The sequence below is a fragment of the Hydra vulgaris genome, chromosome 10 (assembly GCF_038396675.1).
Source record: "Hydra vulgaris chromosome 10, alternate assembly HydraT2T_AEP".
Taxonomy (NCBI): Eukaryota; Metazoa; Cnidaria; class Hydrozoa; order Anthoathecata; family Hydridae; genus Hydra; species Hydra vulgaris.
In genome coordinates this window covers 9,060,226-9,080,790 of record NC_088929.1, presented here as the reverse complement: position 1 = coordinate 9,080,790, position 20,565 = coordinate 9,060,226, and the positions used below count along the sequence as shown (strand labels likewise).

The window sequence follows — 20,565 nt, the reverse complement described above, 5'->3', positions numbered from 1 at the left end:
CTAACTTTACTTGCTGGTGTAGGTAAACAACTAGGCAGAATATTTTTAAAAACAGATGGTTGGTTTAAAGGACGTTGCTTCTCATATTTGCATTCAAAAGGTACATCATCTGGCCAATGCATTCGACATAACTGCTGTATAGTCAGAAACAATAAAACCAGTTCTTGGGATAGCATCACTCCATCTTTTAATTTATAAATTCATATTTTTGTTGTAGTTGAGTGATAGACTTGCAAAGAGGTACACAGCATTTTAAAGGTATTTTAATTATTAAAATATCTTATCGTTAGTTTGACAATATTATTACCTTACAATCTTAATGTCTTTAACCTAACAAAGTTAACGTCCTGAAAGATGAAAATGTAATACAGCATTAGAAATCGGCCTTAAGTTAAACAACTTTGTTGCGTGATATCAAGGCCTGTTATTATAAAAGGCAGTGTATATATATATATATATATATATATATATATATATATATATATATATATATATATATATATATATATATATATATATCTATACTTATTAAAAGTTATCTATACTTATTAAACTTATCTATACTTATTAAAAGTTGCTGATATTTTCTAAAGAAATGACCGTAATTCAAAAGTGATATACTGTGCTGTGCAAAAGTCATTATAACAGCGTCGAAAACAAGCTTACAGTGCATTTAAAACGCCATAGGGTCCTGCCATCTGGCGAATACTTCATAACTATTTATTTAAATGGTTGCTTCAGCAGCTGACTTTGTTTTCAAACACATTTTGTGTTATTTTATTAATATTTATCCATTTTTATCGGGTTTTCTCGTGGCGATCGGTGAATTTTCAATTTTTGGCGATTTAGCAGGTATGTTAAAATTTATTTCTAAACTATTGTTTAGTTTAGTAATTGTAATTTAATGACATTTTATGCAGTTTTATAGTATTTTACTTATGGATTTATGTGGAAAGCATGAGATTTTGGGTTTTTTTAGCCCATAAAATTGTTTTTTAATTTCATGTAACAAAATTGGAATTTTTGGTCAATAAAATTTAAAAATTGTCATATTCTGTAAAAATAACAATTGTAATAACATGATTTATTATGTATTTTATATTTATACTATTGCACTTTTAATACTTATTACTTCTTTTTATTATTTTATATTATTTAAAAATTTTGTTTACATTTTTCAAACATGACTCCGTATAGAAAGTTGACGATGGAACAGAGATGTGAGGTGTTGGCGAAGGCTAAGGAGGGATATTCGTATCGGAAGGTGGCACAAATAATGAAAATCCACTACCTGACTGTATTTGGAATTGTGAGAAGCATGCCGCAACCAACTCCGTACGCGATCTTACCAGGGACGGCCGGCCAAAGAAGACCACGGTCAGAGAGGATCGGATGTTAGTTCGTATGAGTATGAAAAATCGTCGAATGACATCATCGGACATCAGGAAACAGTCGGCAGTGGACATATCTACAAGCACAGTCAGAAGGAGACTCCTGAAGGCCGGTCTACAAGGTTGTGTAGCGGCCAAGAAACCTCTTTTGACTGTTGCCCACAAGAAAGCTCGATTGGATTTTGCGCAACGACATAAGGACTGGGGTGTTGAGGAGTGGAAAAGGGTGTTGTGGAGCGATGAAAGCTCATTCCAGATGTTTTGTGGTGCTAAAAGGGCTTATGTAAGAAGGAAAGCCGGGGAAAAGTTCATCCCACAGTGCATTGTTCCAACAGTTAAGCACGGGGGAGGTTCCATAATGGTTTGGGGTTGCATGTCCTGGGCAGGGGTTGGCCAGTTGTACAGGTGTGAGGATACCATGAATCAACACCAGTATGTCAGGGTCCTCGAGAACTGTATGCTGCCATCAGCCAATTTGCTTTTTGACAATGGAGAAGAGTTCCTGTTCCAACAGGACAATGCTCCTTGCCATAAAGCAAGGCTTGTGACGGCATATCTGGAGGATCATGATATACGGGTACTGAACTGGCCAGCCCAGAGTCCAGACCTCAACCCCATAGAGCACCTGTGGAAAATAATGTTTAAACACTTGCAAGGAGCAAACCCTAGCAATAAGGATGCACTTTGGGCCCATTTACAGAACATATGGAATGATATTTCACCAGCTACTGTTCAGAACTTGATTAGCTCTATGCCCCGTAGGATCAAGTTTGTCATCAAATCAAGGGGTGGGCAGACAAAGTATTAATAAACTGTGTAATTTTAAATTGTATGAACAGTTGCAATAAAAAAATAATCCAAATCAATTGTTTTCAGTCGTTTTTATTTGTAACGCTACAAGAAAATAGAAAAAAACCTTAAAAATATTACTGTTACAATGACTTTTGCACAGAATTGTATTTCGTGTTACAGCAAATTTAACATATCAAATGCAAAAGTTATGCTTGCAATACTTACTGACATACAACAAAACTCCTAATTATTTTAGAATAATTTAGTAAAAACTTTACTAAATAACTAATTTTGTGACAAATAGAAACAGAAATACTTTGCGAAAAGTATATAATAGATTGTATAATTAGGATTTTCAGTTTTGGAAAAACAGGGTAGGATAGGAAAATGTAACTGTTCAACTTGTGGATTTACATAGAAATACAAATTAAGAGTAAAAGTTACTTTGCAAGTAATGCTCATGTTTAACTATCAGAAAACTTTCGATATATGTAGAAAACTTTCAATATATATATATATATATATATATATATATATATATATATATATATATATATATATATATATATATATATATATATAATAATAATATCGGGTAAACTAATTCATTAAAGGCAACGTTTTTTTTATCAAAATCTATTTTGAGATTGCATTTTTTGTTTTTTTTTAAACATCTTTGCTTCCAACAAGGCTGCAAGCAACCACTAATTAAAGTTGGAAGTTACTGGATGAGAAAAGATGAAGATTGTAGAGTAAGATAATGATTGACGGACGACTTAAAGGATTGCAAATTATATGAATCAGGAAAGCAAGATGAAGGAAGCGAATTCCAAAGAGCTGATGTTCGAGGAAAAAAACTAGATGAATAAGCCTTTATGGAGCACTTAGGAACAGTCACAGAAAAAAGATGAGACTTAATTGAACGACGAGTAATACGAGAATGAATTTAAGTAGATGGCACAAGAGACGCTAGCTCTTTAGAGCAGTACCCATTATAGTATTTGTGGAAAAGAGAAAGAGAAGCAACATTACAACGATGTGATAAAGGTTGGAGGTTGGCTGCAAGAGCAGGTCCAACTATGTTTACAATGCGTTTTTGCACCTTGTCTAAAAGAGAAAGGGCATCGTTAGAAGATCCGCCCCAGTTATGGCAACAGTATTCCATACAAGGCCGGATTTGAGATTTATAGAGTTAGAGAATAGAATCTGAAGTAAGAAAGTGTCTAGCTAGATAAAGAGATGCAACCTTAGCAGATGCTAATTTTTCAACTGATTTTATATATGGTTTCCAAGAAAGATTGGAAGTAAGAGTTAATCCTAGAGGATGAAGAGTAGATGACTCATCAAGTACATCACCGTTTATAAATAAAGGAAGATCTAAATTATTGCGATAACGATTGGTTGAAAAAAATTGAGTTTTATCTGTATTGAAGTTCACCAACCACTGTGAGCCCCATGCTGTAGCAGAAGTGAGATCCTTTTCAAGCTCAAATACCCCCTTCCAAGCAATCAGAGAGTGTTGGTTTCTTATCACAACAAGAGTAAATGGTAGTATCATCAGCAAACAATGCTACCTTAGTTGCGAGAATATCTGGAAGATTGTTAATGTAAATTAAAAAGAGTATAGGGCCAAGGATAGAACCTTGAGGAACCCCTGAAGTTACAGAATAAGAAGAAGAGTGCTGTCCATCCAGGACAACTTTTATACTACGATCGGAAAGGAAGGATTCAATAATCGTAAAGATGTTGCCAGATACACCATAAGAAGAAGGCTTATGGAGAAGACCAGCATGCCAAACTTTATCAAAAGCTTCTGAAATGTCAAGAGCGATGGCCTTGACCTCTCCACCTTTATCTAATGCACGATAAAACCTATCGGTTATTACTGTTAGCAAATCAGCTGTAGAAAGAGGATCGAAATCCATATTGATGGTCAGAAAGTAAGTTATTAGATTCAAGATGAGAAACTAAGTGTTTGTTAATTAAAGATTCGAAAACATTGCTTATGATAGGAAGAATACTAATGGGACAGTAGTTAGACAAATCAGATCATTCTTTAGAATTTTTGAAGATAGAGATAACAGATGCCGCTTTCCAGCAGGCTGGAAAACAAATCTCTGATGATGTGAGAAAACAAAGTCTGAACCATGCAAGAGAGGTGGAATTAAAGATTTGCACTTATTATTAATACTATTAAAGATTCTTCAGAAGTCACGAGAGCCTAACTTTTGAGATGAGATACGAGGTTTCATGACCTGAGAATTGACGTTAGACAAGACCATTTTACAATGGTTTCTAGCAGTAATTAACAGACATCTGTTTTCTGGAGAATTGTTTTGCTGATAGATATGGAAGTAACGGTTTCGATTGGCAATCGCAGCAGCACAGTGTGAGGAAAACCATGGAGGAGAGTGTGGTTTAACCTGGGATTGTTGAGAGGGAATAAAAGATTCCATGCCAGCCTGAATCCATGAAGTTATGTAAAAAGCACATTCGTCGACAGGAAGAGGAAAGATTTCTACCCAAGGGCCATCACTAAGAAAATCATGGAAAGAATCCCAGTCAGCTTTAAGGTAGTTGTAAGAGGTATGATAATAGGGGGATTCAGGTAATGAAGAAGAATGAGATATTAGTTTTAGAGAGATCAAACTGTGATCAGAAGCACCTAAAGGTGAATGTGGAGAAACTGAGCACTGACTAGGATCAGAAACAAGACAGAAGTTGAGTAGAGAAGGTAAATGATTCAGGTTGTCTGGAAAGCGAGTTGAAAAGTTGACTATTTTAAGTTAAGTTAGGGATTAAGAAAGGCAAAAGTTGTGGGCTTTGATGCCTGCAGAATCACTGACACTAGAGCCAAGCCATTCAGAGTGGTGAGCATTTAAGTCACCAACAATAACAATATTAGCTGATGGATAAAAAGAGAGGGTTTGGTCAATATGATCAGAAATAACATCAAAAAGAATGCAGTCTTGAGATGAAGGAGAGCGATATATAGGGCAAAGAGAAAGGCGATAGAGTGAAGTGGTGCTAAACAAAAGCACACAAAAGAATAGTCTGTGGCTTCAAACCTAGTTTCATAACAAATGGGTGAATTCTTACGAATGTAAATGCCCAGGCCAAGCATGTGACTATTGTACTCAATGTACTGTTGTAATAATGATTTTTATAGTTACAACAGTATATTGAGAATTTAAAAAACGTGGTGCAACATTTTGAGCCCCAATCTCAAATTTCAAGTAACTTAAGTATGAATTCTTTCTAAGCAAACGTCGAAATATTTTGTCAATAGCATTATTAAAAATGCATTGTATTGAAGTAAATGTAGGAAGTACTGTATCAAAAGTTATAAATATTCTTGCATCTCTACTATAACACACACACACACACAAACACACTCACTTCGTACATACGCATTACCAATAATCAAACCCTTTTCCTCCGCACATAAATTTTTTAAAACATTGAAAACAAAAACAGCATTTAGGAAAAAGAAAAAATTTTTTTAGAATTTTTTTTTTGAGATAAAGAATAAAAGTCAAATCGCGTTCGTACTTTAAAGAAGTTTGAGAACGACTGAAATATATAAATTTAACAACTGGAATAAAATTTATTTATTACCAGAATTATTATTAGAGCAGAAAGTTCAAATAAGACGCTAAACTTAATTAAACTTTGTATAAAAGAATATATTGACCCCACAGCTATATAACCTTAATCTAGGTGTATTGTACCTGAATGTTTCAGCCTTAGATGTCCAGTCATCAACTAGGTAGAATCTTTTGGTGTCTTTTCGACAGTAATGAGACTCCAATTTTTCTAAAGAATCAACAAAACTCATACAATTAAAAACTTATCAAGTAGACAGAACTCGGTTAAAATATGTTGTCTTGTCTCGTCATTAATGCCACAACACTGCTGATTTTTTTTGAAATCACATAGTACTTTCACATCTTTAAGTAAGTTCTTTGGCATTTTTTTGAGTTTTCTTTGGCATTTTTTTGAGTTTTTTTGGAACCCCATTAACTAGTTTAGTACCAGTATATTCTTTACCTTGCTCGCGCAGTCTTTTGTTTACATTCACAAAAGTGCTTTTTTTTTAACTTTTTTTTAATGCGTTGTTAAGATCATGCCTAATATTTAACGCATTACTTGATTTGTCAAAAATATTGGGTAGTTCAAAGTTATTTTGGAGTTCAACTGTTAAAAATGCTCTTTTTCTTTCCGTTAAACCATCATCATTAACTATTTGAGCCATACTGCAATCAAAGTAAGTTATTTAAATAATGTTATATGACATTAAATTTATGAAACCCAGATGCATTTAATACCTTGGTGGACTGTTTCTCCTTACTCTCCTTATTTTCTGTCAAATTTAATTGAACACAAGTTTTTCTCCATAAGCAGTGCTGTGTATAGTGGTTAAGAGCCTGCCCCCTTTTCTCTAAAAGGCCTAAATTTTTTATGTTTTTTAAATGTTTAAAAAAAAAGTCTTTAACATTATAAAACAACCCATAAATTTTCAAGTGGGTCCCTAAATTCGTTAGGACCCCCTGATTTGGGTGAGGGACAGTCTAGCCCCTCACCCACGTATGCTTAACTTGCACATTAACTGAATATCAGGCTTTTTATTACTTATACAGTATATCCAATATAATAAATCATCACATTTTTAATAAACAATATTAAATACTTGAATTTAAATTATAGTAACATTTAGGTAATTATTAACTTTAGAAATTATAATTTAACATACAGATGCAACTTATCTAAATCATCTATAACTTTGTTGACCTAACATATTTTCAAGATCTAACATGTTTTATTTGATGATAGCAATAATACACTTGAATTAATTAAATTTTGAAGCAAAACAAACCAACTTCTTATTTTCACATTTAACCAAAACAACATATTTTGTATTTGTTATGACTGACTGCTATATACTATATAGTGTAAAAAGATAAAAATATTTTGAAGCCGAAACAGTCTTTTTAAGGATGATTTTAAGAATCATTTAAAGTTTTAATTGTCAAAAAATAGACGTGCTAAAGACGTCTTACAAAAACTCAAAGTGGTTTACAGTTTTTCTGAAGATGTCTTTAAGACATATATATGACGGCTTTGACTAGCGCCAAAAAAAGTGATGTAAAAAAATACTTGGACCTGTGCTAACAAATGCATGGTTAAACTAATAAGCAATTATTGCGTCGTTAATAATTTCAAAATCATTTATAATTAGTTTTTTTGTTAAACGACAAATACTCATATCTTTTTTACCTATAACCTCTTTTATTATGTTCCAAGTTTTTAGTATATCATTTTTGTATTTTAGCAATTGGCTACTATAGTAAAACTTAATAACTTTAAAAAAGGATGAAATTTTAGGAAACCTAACTAAACCAATTTACTATTTATGTATCAATATCAAAATTGCAACAGAGATTTAGAAACTACTGGAATATCAGCAAGCTAAAGAGCTTTTTCCTAGTAAGAAGTTTGATTACTACCAATTAAAACCAATTCTTCAGAACCTGTTGTTTAGAAAAAAATGCAACGTTGATTGTTATTGTTTTCTTATTTGAAATATACTAGTAACAACTTTTATCATTAGATCTACCATTTGTAGTGAAATCGCATTTTTTCAAGTCGCAAAATTTCATGCAGTGAAAGCTTGATTACTACCAATTAAAACCAATTCTTCAGAACATGTTGTTTAGAAAAAAATGCGACATTGCAGGAAAACTTATCTATATACTTCAATAACTATATTTAACTATATAGTTATATATGTCTATATAATATAGATAACACAGTAACGGTACTTGTTATTTTTTCTGTTTAAAATAGGCAAATTTGAAAAACACCAAACAATGTTTCACGTATTCGAATAAGCCTCGTAAAACTGAAACGCTTTCTTAATCCAGTAGCATTCTTATTTGAACATATACAGTTGGTTTTGTTATCAGCTACACATTGATCAATTCATGATGTGTATACACTTACTAATTAAGTTCATAATTTAGATTAAAGTGTAGATTCAGTCTGTTCTTTTTTTAGCAGCTAAAATGATGTTCTAAAAGTATTGTAAATTTTTCATTTGCATCAAATGTGGCACGTTAAACTTTGTGTTAAAACTTAAACAGATTTATATAACAGGAATGATGAAAAATAATGAAATTATTGTTTTCTTATTTGAAATATACTAGTAACAACTTTTATCATTAGATCTCCCATTTGTAGTGAAATCGCATTTTTCAAGTCACAAAATTTCACGCAATGAAAATTTTGAACATCTGGAAAATGCAGATAGTTCAAAAATAAAGCTGGCAGAAAATGCAGATAGTCTAATTTTGTTTTATGTGGAGATTGCAGATAACTCAATTTTATTATAGGCCGAGATAGCAGATAGACCGGTCTATCAGCTATTTCTGCTTTATGTTTTTATGATCTTATGTTTTTATATTATTAAAACACATTTAAAGTAAAAAATCATTGCTAACAATTTTTTACAAAAATATTAATGAATAATAGTATTTTTTTATATTTATATAAGTATGTATTTTTTATTATAAATGTCTTTGAATAAAATAAAAAATTATATCAAATTTTTAAATAAACAAATTAATTATTTTTTCTTTTGTTTACGTTACTGCAAAGCGTTGCTATGAATCTTTTTTTTCAACTTTATTATATGCGCATTTGTTAAACATATTACCACTCGTGGTCAAGTTTTCAAAATCATATATATATATATATATATATATATATATATATATATATATATATATATATGTATATGCAGTATTGGACAAAACATTTGCAACCAACATCGAACAATGCTAAAAGGTGTTCCTAATTTTACATGTCTTAAAAACGAAACGAATTATACTAGCACACCAAACAGTTCAGGAGTCTGGAGTCATAGCATGCCATGACATGAGCAATCAGCTGATAGGTGACAGCACACAGGCAGAATTTCGTTGACAAGTGCCATTTTGCAGCGGACAAAACAAGTGCAACTTTTTTGGTTTGTTTCATTTTCTTAAGTTTGGTCCGTGTCAACGTCACGGAAGTTTTTTAATAATCAAAGGAAGTATCCAGAAGTTTCCAGAAGTTTCCAAAAGGGTTTCACAGGTTCATTTTACTATATAAGAGACATGTAAATCGACATGTAATTCAGTCAATATATGGAAGTCAATCAGTCAGTATTATCAAGACAGTTTATCAAAGTGAGTTTTATCAAAGTGTTTTATCAAAGAACATCAATACAAGAAGTGAAATACAACAAGTGTTTCATTACATTAATACAGTCTACATCCAACCAAGACGTTGTGTTCCACCGGCCTTATTGTATCATCACAAGGTAAATGTAACACGGTAAGCCTTGAGAAGCGTGATTATTTATTTTTATTATTTTTATGACTTCAAGTGCAAAAATGGCTCCCGACAGTCTTGAATTGGAATTAAGAAAGAAAATTATTGGCGATTACGTAAGTGGAATTTCACAAAAAAGTATTTGTGATAAATATCGCGTGAAAAAATGGACCGTATTAAGACTATGTTCCAAATATCGTTCTATGGAGAAGTTGGCAGCAGATAACAAAGGTGGAAGACCGCGCTCCACCACTTCTAGAGAGGATTCTATGATCGTCAGATCCGTCAAGAAGGATCCTTGGATATCATCAGTCGAGATACAAAAGGAATTAGAGCTGTCTGTATCGGACCGAACAATCAGACGACGTGCTGTTGAAGCCGGTTGTTTTCTCGGCGCCCTGCAAAGAAACCGCTGATTTCACTAAAAAACCAGAAGAAAAGACTCCTGTTTGTTACATCTCATATTGACTGGAATGTGCAGAAATGGCGAACTGTCCTGTTCAGTGATGAATGGAAGTTCAATATCATTGGGAGCGATGACATTTGCCGTGTACGTCGACCGGCCGAAAAACGTCTCGATTTACGTTACTGCCATAAGACCGTGAAGCATCGTGGAGGCAATGTAATGGTCTGGGGGTGTTTTTCTGCCAACGGTCTTGGTCCAATACATCGAAACGATGGAATAATGGACCGTTTCATGTATAAAAATATCCTGAAAGATGTTATGTTACCTCATGCTGAATGGAATATGCCAATAAAATGGGTTTTTCAGCAAGACAACGATCCAAAACACACTGCAAAAGTAGTCAATCAGTGGTTTCAAGACAACTACCTATCAGTGATGGATTGGCCGCCTCAATCTCTGGATCTCAACCCTATCGAGAACCTGTTGGAGATCGTCAACCGCAGAATTAATCGTGAAGGTGTTCGTAATAAGGATCAACTGTTTGAACAAGGCCTGGGCAGCGATTCCACAAAGTTTCATTGATCACCTGATCGAATCTATGCCTCGAAAATGCAAGGCTGTGATCGACATACATACATATATATAGATATATATATATATATATATATATATATATATATATATATATATATATATATATATGTATGTATGTATATATATATATATATATATATATATATATATATATATATATGTATGTATATATATATATATATATATATATATATATATGTATGTATATATATATATATATATATATATATATATATATATATATATATATATATATATATATATATATATATATATATGTATGTATGTATATATATATATATATATATATATATATATATATATATATATATATATATATATATATATTTATATATATATATGCATATATACAGTGTCCTCATGTCTAAAACACATCTCTTTCCAGATGGAAACTTTATATTTCTGCAAGACCATAATCCAAAGCATACAGCGAAAAAAAAAAGATATGTACAACAGGTTGGAATACCTACCTTTGAGTGGCCTGATATTAATCCAATTAAGAATCTTTGGTCTATATTAGAATCTAGATATTATACTATATTAGGCATATGAGATGAATTATTTTTGACACTTTTAAATGGTTGGAATTCGCTGGAAGTTAGCTTGTTGACAAAATTAGTTGAAATCATGTCCCACAGATGCTAAGTTATCAATGCAAAACGTTATGTGACCAGGTATTTAAAATAATTATACAGTAGAATCCCGTTAATTCGAAGCCTGGATAAATCTGACTTTTACTAAGTCAAACAAACTTTAAATTCCCCTTGAATTCTTTCTGCATACCAAAAGCTTCACTTAACTCGATATTCGCCAAGTCGGACAAAATATATATACCCATTCAAAGTCCGAGTTAACAGGATTCTAGTGTAATATTTAAAGACTGATTTAATCGGCTGTGGATGCTGCTTTTTCAACTTGTGCTCTGACTTTCAGGTTGTTTGAGATGAGAATTCCAAGGTCACTTTCAATAGCTGTAGTTGCAATTGTGTGGCGCATGCCATCGGCGGTTTTCATGGAGTACTCATGTGATAAACGTTTCTTTTGGACAACCAGCATGCATCACCTTACATATATCTATGTTAAAGTGCATGAGCCAAGTATTTGACCATGTAACCGCGTTATCAATGTCTGCCTGAAGCGTTGTGATGTCTGATGCTGACTTTATGATCCCAATAGTTTCGCTGTCATCACCGTATAGTAATATCTTCAGAACGGTACTTTCAGGAAGATTGTTTATAAACAAAATGAAAAGTAGAGGCCCTAAGACAGAATCTGAAGGAAATCCACTTGTGACGTTCTTCCACTCAGAAATTGTTCTCCAAGGACAACATGTTGCTTACGATCTTTTAGTCACATTTCGATCCAAAGTAGCAGTTTGTTGTGAATGCTGTATGCTTTCAGTTTATGTAGAAGACATTTGCGCAAGACTTTATCGAATGCCTTAGCAAAATCAGTGTAAATAATACTGTAACCTTGGTGTATAGCTTCGGTAAGTATATCATGAGCTTCGAGGAGTTAGTCAGACATCCCTTTTTACGAAGAAAACGGTGTTGATGCTTGGAGATTAGATTGTTTTCCACACAATGCGCCATAATATGTTTGTGAACTATTCTTTCCATTACTTTGCACGGTATTAAAGTGAGGAAGAATGGTCAATAATTGTGAGTTTTAAGTTTGCTCCCTTTCTTAAAGATGGGAGTAATGTTAGATTTTTTCCAAAGGTCGTGGATGGATTTCGTCTGCACCAATTGATTTAGTCTCTTCAAGGTTGCTGAGATGATTTTGAACGTCTGCAATTGTGAATCAATTTTCATTAATTTTACATGTTGCTTGAGTACGATCGTGAATTGTTGGCATACTGCCATCAGGTTCAGTTTCAAAGACAGACTGAAAATAGTTATTGAGGGTGGAGCAAATTATGTTTATATCTGTTGTAATAGTGCCATTGTCATCTTCGATTGAACGAAGAGAACCTTTGACTTCATGTTTACTTCTGACATAAGCATGCAAATTTTTTGAGAAAGATTTTGAATCTTTGATGAGCTTCTCCTCGTGGTCCGTTGCTGTCTTATTTATGGCCTTCTTTACTAACTTGCAAGCAAGTTTATGTTTTGCTCGAAGTTACTCATGTGTTTTGCGACCAGCTGCAATATATTACCCCAGAGTTTCTCTTTTCTTCGGATAGTTTCAATTACTTCTGGCGTAATCCACAACGGTTGATTTTTATAGAACGGTAAAGTTGTTGTTGGAATGAATTTAATGACTGCTTCGTTGTAGTTTTTAACTAGAATCTGGTAAATTTCACGCACAGAATTGAATCTGGTAGTGTCTGAGATTATTAGGTCAAGAGATTTGTCTGATTATTTGTCTGAGATTATTAGGTCAAGTGTGCTACTAAAAGGGACATTCCTATGCTGGCGATATGTTGGAAATGTAACCAGCTGAGTAAGATGGCGCTCATTGAGACATTCTTGAAATTTTAGATCGGTTGGATGCTTGTGGGCTACATAGGCAATGGTTGCTACAGCACTTCCTTTTTCAATGGATTTGTGAAATGTTTCTTTAAGATTAAAATCTCCATAAAGAAGCATTGATGAGCAACCTAGTTTTTGAAGAACAGTTTTTGTTGTTTTCTTGTACCAAATTATGATACAAAGTCTCTTGTTCGTTTGAGAGTGATCAATATTGAGTAAATTGTTTACAAAATAGATCAGTATTAATATATAAAGAGTTTGATTATTTGAAAAAATACAACTTTGTGATGGAACTTAAAGTTTCATGCCCTTCAGCAATCATCAGCCATATTTTATTCTTTAAATTAAGAAAAAACCGTTAAAAAATACAAAATACAGAAATTGACAGAAAAAACATAACAAAGCAATGGAATGAGTTCTGACGTCAAAACAAACAAACAATATTTAACTAATTAGAAAATTGTTCAATCACCTGTAAAATAGGGCGAGAAGAAATTTGTTTCAATGCCTGCACTTGGATAGAATTTCCCTTTTTTTTGTTTAGCAGATTTTTATTTTTCGAAAATAGAATTTCATATTTTTCGTTTGTGCATAGTTTGCAGGACTTCGTGGTTGGGTTGTAAGCATTGCATTGCCTAATTATTTTCTATTTAACAACTGGGTTTAAGTTGGCATCTTTTAATTTCCAATATTCTTTTGATAATTCGGTGTCGTTTCTTTATTTTAGAATGTTAAATGATTTTATATGGTTGACATATCTAATTTTGAATAATGTTTCACTTATACCGATGTAGGATTTGTTGACAGGAGTGTTAGTAGGATTATTGGAACTAATATTGGCTTGGTATATAATGTTTTTTGTTAGGCATTGGTTTGATAAAGGGCAGGTATTTTTATTAAGGCAATTGCTGTTGGTTTTAGGTGGAATTTTTTTGTTGTTCATAATTTGTTGATTGTGTGCCTTTAAAAAAGACTTCATAATCGGCATACAGCTATAGCTTATTTTTATCGTGTTTCTGTTAAAAGTCTGTGATTTATTGGGAAGTGTTTGTTGATCAAGGTAAAAAAGCTTTTTCCTTTATCAGTGCTAACATTTTTGCTGAATAGAGGGTTGAACCATATGATTTTGCGTTTACGGTTTTTGGTATGAGGTAAATTTAAATTAGGGTGGTATGAAAGTTTGTGATTAAAACCGGATCTTAGTAGCGCGTCATTGTACATAGGAGTAGATCTTTGGAAAATTTCTTCACTTGACGAATTTGCAGACAATCTTAACTCAATTGAATGCAGCTGCTTTAAAATATTAGGCGGGTGATTTGAATCAGCATGAATATAATTTAAAGAATTTCCGGGCTTAAAATATGGTTGGAAAATATGGTCATTGAGATTTAATGTGACGTCAAGGTAATTTATAATTTTCATATTGCACTGTATTGATATAGTGAGTTCGTTTTTTATATATATTTTAACAAAAAGTTTTTTGATTTTTTCCATTTTGGGGCCACTCATTTTTTAAAAAATTGCTAAACCATCATCGCGATATAATCCGAAATCATTTTAAAATTATATTTTAAAATGATTTCGGTTTATATTTTGTTTCAAATTGCACATTATAAAAATGTGCAATTTGAAACAAAAGATAAATTCCCACATGTTTGCAAACTTCAGCACCGTCAAATGCTCCCATTGAAACATCGAATAAACCACTTGATTTTTTAATCCAAACTTGATCATCATTAAATAATAATGCTTTTCTTGCGTGATAGATCAATGCTTTATTTTTAGGGTCAATGTTTAGATGCTGCTCGGCAAAATGAATGGCGTTATTAAGTAGTTTTTCTGTTAAGGGTAAAAATCAACAATATCAAAAATATGGAATTTATAAAGGCGTTTATCACTGATGCAATTAAACCAGTTTGTGGTATCTTGGGTTTTTTTCCACTGATTGAGATGAAGTTTCTTTGCAAGTTCAGAGTTTATATTGGAAAGTATAACTTTACTAATTCTTCCGATTTCATTTTTGCCAGGGTTTAATAAACGGACAGTTAGATTATTTGTAAAGTTTTCTTTATGATCTTTTAATTTTATAAAACAATTTGAAGAAGTATTAATGTCGATTTTATTATAAAGTCGTGATTTTTTAATATCCGTTTTCCCTTTATTTATTTGATTTTTTATTTTTGTATTTGATTTTCTGTATGTTGAGGTGATAGCATTTGTAAGCAAATGGGTATAATTTTCTTTAGATATATTATATAAGTTGGATGTTTTATCGGAAAAAGTATATGTAAGTTTACTATTGCGTATGGTAGATATGTCATCTTTTAACTTGTTTTGAAAATTATTGTATACTTTACGAAGTTTAATGTTTTTTATAAGATCTATCAGGTCGTTTTCAAATGCAGACATGTTATAAAAATTATTTTCCTTACTTTTTTGATCTTTATTAAGAAAGAAGAAAGCTTTCCATCTCATTCTTTTAATTAATGCTTCGGTTTTATCAAGTAATTGTATTTTGTAGTTCTTTATTGATGGAATCGGAATGTTCTTGATTGAATAATTCAAGTTAGTTTTTTTCATTGTGTAGACGACTTGAGAAGAGTGCTCGATGTATGGAGCTAATTGATTAGTTAATAAGCTAATAGAACAAGAGACTTAGTACAAGTACATAACTTGGTACAAGAAAACAACATCAATTAGCTCATATATATATATATATATATATATATACATATATATATATATATATATATATATATATATATATATATATATATATATATATATATATATATATGTATATATATATATATATGTGTGTGTATATATATATGTATGTATATATATATATATATATATATATATATATATATATATATATATATATATATATCATATATGATAATATATATACATATAGATTATATATATATTTATTATATATATATATATATATATATATATATATATATATATATATATAAATGTATATATATATATATATATATATATATGTATATATATATACATGTATATATAAATATATATATATATATATATATATATATATATATATATATATATATATATATATATAGATTATATATGTTATTATTAATATATTTATAATATATATATATATATATATATATATATATATATATATATATATATATATATATATATATGTATATATATATATTTATAAATATAATATATGCTTGTCTTTATATATAACATATAAATATATATTTTTTTATAATATAAGTTGGTAAATGGGTAGCATATTGTAAATTTGGGTCTTATTATTTGACTGACCTTATTTACTAATATGATTCAATTTCTAATTTGTATTATTTCATAGTGGACACTGTTTCACTAACTACTTGGTCTAAATCAACTGGTTCATACTTTCAAGGTGGAGAAAATCCTGCCTATGGGCGTTTCTGGGTTGATAACTTTAAAATGTGGGCTACACCATTAACTGCTAGTCAAATTCAACAAAACTATATTGATGGTATCTTTTTTTTTCTTTATTCTTTCAAGTCCTTAAGTACGTTTGCTTGTAGTTCATACAAAAGCTTTGAAAGTTGAAACTCCAGTGATTTCATGTGAAACAGGTTCTTCATAGAAGAAGGTCTTTGTAGCGTACGAAAGCGTGGGGGGTGGGGAGTGTTCAATAAAAAATTTTTTAGCCACTAATTAAAAAAATTCCTTAGTAATGTTTGTTTTTCTAATTTATCGCAATTAATAAGTATTTCTTAATAACTAAATGTTTTTGAAAAAAACAACTTTTTTTTTTAAACCATCTCATCGTTGTTCATAACTTTTTATGTATTTTATGTTTTTTTATGTAGTTACTGAGGTGCTTCCAGAAGTCCGTACGGTCAAAGGTCAAATGTCGCTAATTGGTCAAACCTCGGACCTCTGGGTTTTCAATTAAGTAATAGAGGGGAGGGGGTATGATCAATTTTGTAAGTAGGTATGCCCTAAATTGAAAATATTTCTTAATTTATACAATTTTTTCTAAATTAAAATTTTTTTGAACTCATAAAATAAGAGGGTGGGGGAGGGGGTGGGTAATAAAAGTACGTATGGCAACAGTGATTTTTAGGGGGATGGGGGCTCAAAAGTACACGTGGCAACAGGGAAGGAGGGAGTTTCAACTTTCCAATTTTTTTTTTATTAACTGCTCTATTATAGTATTTGCAATCAAAACAGTTTTTACATTTTTATCTTTGAAATATCCTAGCAATTTTTTGTAAGTTTTTTAAGTAAACCAAAATATCTCAGATTTCAATTTGAGTGTCTTTGAATCTCTAAAGTTGTTGAGGCAAAATAAATATACAACAAGAAATTAATCTTAAGTTTGATTGTAAAATATGAAAGATAGAGGAAAAGAGGGTTATTCAAGTACATTTATGTTTTATGTTTCATAAAACTATTCAATGAAAAGTTTTATAAATAAAAATATATATTATCATTATGTAAACATATAAAATACATAAAATTTTATAGTAAAACAACGCCAAAAATTGTAGTTAAAGATACTTTTATCATCCAAATGTTTTCTTGAGTTTCACCACCCATGGTTTGAGCAAAAATTTATCATCTTATATTAGTAAGGAGAGTTTTTATTATCATGTGAAAAGGGAGATGGTGATGGAAGATGCAAAGTTTAATCTGGCTATTAACAGAATTTTTTTATCAATAAACACTCATCCTATATTAATAAGAAAGTTCTATATTATTAAGAAAAATAATATGGAACTAACACTTAATATTTGAGCATTTCTGTTAGTGACCCGTGATGTTAGTGACGTCCTTAACTTATACTAAGGAGGTATAATTGACTGGACGGAGAACGAAGTTAAAGTACGTCATTTACCAAGGAACAGTCTTAGTAGTAACATAATTTTCTATTAAACACTACGTAATTATCATAATTTAAAGTTATCCTATCACATTCCACTTTTATCAAAAATTATCTAATAGTATTGTTTCAAAACGTCATAAACAGTTGAAGCATTGCAAGTAAAAGATGGAAGTTTAAAAAATGCCATCTTTTACTTGCAACGAAAAAATTCTATCTTTTACAAATAAACAATATTTAAAGTTAGTGTATTGTTGTTTTTTTATGTTGTGCTTTTTGAACGACTGATATTACATTTTTAGATTAGTATTGAATTAATTAATGTCTAGATAATAATTGGAAGTATTTTTGCCAGATTTATAAAAAGATAATTTATATTTTTATATTTAGAATATAACAATTTGCTTTTAAATCTACCAAAAATACTACAACACAAAATAAAATCCTGGTGAGATAATTAGTTCCTTACCAAAAAAACCTTCTTTATGAACGTTAAAAGTCTATAGCTAAACGGGGACGCAAAAGATTTCAACCAAGTAGTGGAGATTGTCAAAACTTTTATATTTATACCTAATATCGAGATATTCAAAAAGCAATTACTTTACGTAGATCATGATTTTTGTTATGATTACTACTTAATAGTTCGAACAGCTGTTGAAAACTTATCCAATTTTTAATAGAGCAATCCATTTTGGTTGCAGCTTACAAAGGTTCAAATAATTATACAACAAAGACTGTATTACATTTTTAAACAACGGCTTCGTTCTCCCTCCATTCTATTATACCTCCTTACTCATATCAAATCAATTAATAATTTTGTAAGTACATGATATATTTAACCAACTCGTAAGAACTTCGCAAATAACTTGTAATTAAAAAATTGGTTATTAAAAAGAAAATATATTTACATAGATATTTTTTTGTTGTTTAGAAAGTACTGATTAAGCCAATTTATTGAAAAATGTGAGATGTTTAAATTTTGTTCTTTGACGAGGAAAATCAAAAAGAATAGAATTGTGGGACTTCTAATTTTTATAATTTTTTCATCTTATTGATTTTACTGTTCACTGATAAAAGTTTTCTAATTAATGAATAAAATATTTAGGGCCGGCGCTAGTAGGTGTCTAATGCCTTAGAACTTTCGCCGACTTAAAAAAAGGTTCTCAAACTCCCTAATTTTTAGATTAGAGATAAATAGTCCCCTTTTACTGAATGAATTCATCTATAAAAAAGTTCTAATTTACCGACTTATTCCACCAACCGCCCCCACCCCCACCTTTTTAGCGCCGGCATTAAAAGTATTTAATTTAAATGTTTCTTAGTATTTTTTGAATGTCAGAATTGAAAAATGTTATATATGTAAGATTTTTGTAAGATGTATTTTATTGCATTTCATATACCAAGTTTTAAAAATATTTAGCGCACAAATATTTATATTGTTATAATAAATACTTCGTGATAATAAGAGTTTATGTTTTCTGTATTAAATAGTAACGCAATTTTGACTGACGGATTTTAAGCAGCAGTAGATAATTATGCAACCGAGAAAGTTTGTTATATACTTTTGTTTAATGATAATAATTATATTATTAAATTATATTGTGATCTTACGTAGTTATAAACAATGAGTTTGTTGTGATATTGTAAATAAATATCTATAAATAAAAAATATATATATATAATTATTACATATAATTGTAATAAATTGCTATCATTTTAATAGATAATTATATATTGAAATGGGGTGTTCATGTTTCTTATTTAATATGTACCTTTATTGTTGCTTATATAATTTTAATAGATATTTTTTAATAAAAAAGTGTCAAAAATGTTTCCGTTTATTATTACCCTTATTCGGTGCTTTGTGCAATGCTGCGATGCTGAAACTTGGTACTAAAAGAGTTTAAAACCTGCTAAATCCAAAAACTTTTGTTTTGTATCTCTCGAAAAAAATGTTTTGTATCGCTCAAAACGTTTTAGTTTTGTATCTCTCGATTCATAAAATGTACTTAATAAAGACAATAAAAAAAGACTCCTATCCACCACTTTTTCTCATAGGAAACAGGCATAATCACCTGGTACTAAGTTTACAATTGTTACATGGATGTCATGAATGAAAGCCTTTTCAAAGTCATGAATGAAAGACTTAAGTGACATTAAAGACAGCCTAAATTTCAAGAAAATAACATCTCGGAAAAATATCACAAATAAAGAAATACTATGACAAAGAAGTCAATTCAAAAAATCCATAGATCTAGAAAATCGATCGAAAAGAAACAACTTAAGATCAGATGAACTACAAGAAACACTAGGCGAAAGTTGGGAAGACTGCGAAAAAGCTGTTGAATAAATTTTCAAAACAAAACTGAAAATACAATGCGAAGTGGTGGTTGAACGAGCTCATTGTATTGGACAATTCGAAGACAACAAACCAAGAACATTAGTCTTAAAACTTTTATATTTCCAAGACAAAAACGAAATTCTCAATGCTGTAAAGTATCTTAAAGGAACTGGCCTATACATAAATGAAGACTTCGCTCAAGAAACAATATATCATCGAAGAATGCTATGGGAAGAAGTTAAAAAACTAAGAAGCGAAGGAAATACGCCATTTTAAAATACGATAAAATATTTACACGA

The 20,565-nt window shown here is 30.6% G+C and overlaps 1 protein-coding gene across 3 annotated transcripts in view; it reads left to right on the top strand.

Annotated features, from left to right (window-relative positions):
* Window positions 1-19,109, top strand: part of LOC136085772 (uncharacterized) — a 57,539-nt gene extending 38,430 nt beyond the window's left edge. Inside the window, exons 7-8 of one of the 3 annotated variants that reach the window (XM_065807206.1) lie at window positions 16,417-16,569; window positions 18,857-19,109. In XM_065807206.1, coding sequence (XP_065663278.1) covers window positions 16,417-16,569; window positions 18,857-18,870 — 167 coding nt within the window. In that variant the 3' untranslated portion in view covers window positions 18,871-19,109. Of the gene's footprint in view, window positions 1-16,416; window positions 16,570-18,315; window positions 18,792-18,856 lie in introns of those variants that run through there. The other 2 variants (XM_065807205.1, XR_010641164.1) reach the window with 2 other exon arrangements.
* The last annotated feature ends 1,456 nt before the right edge of the window (window positions 19,110-20,565 follow it).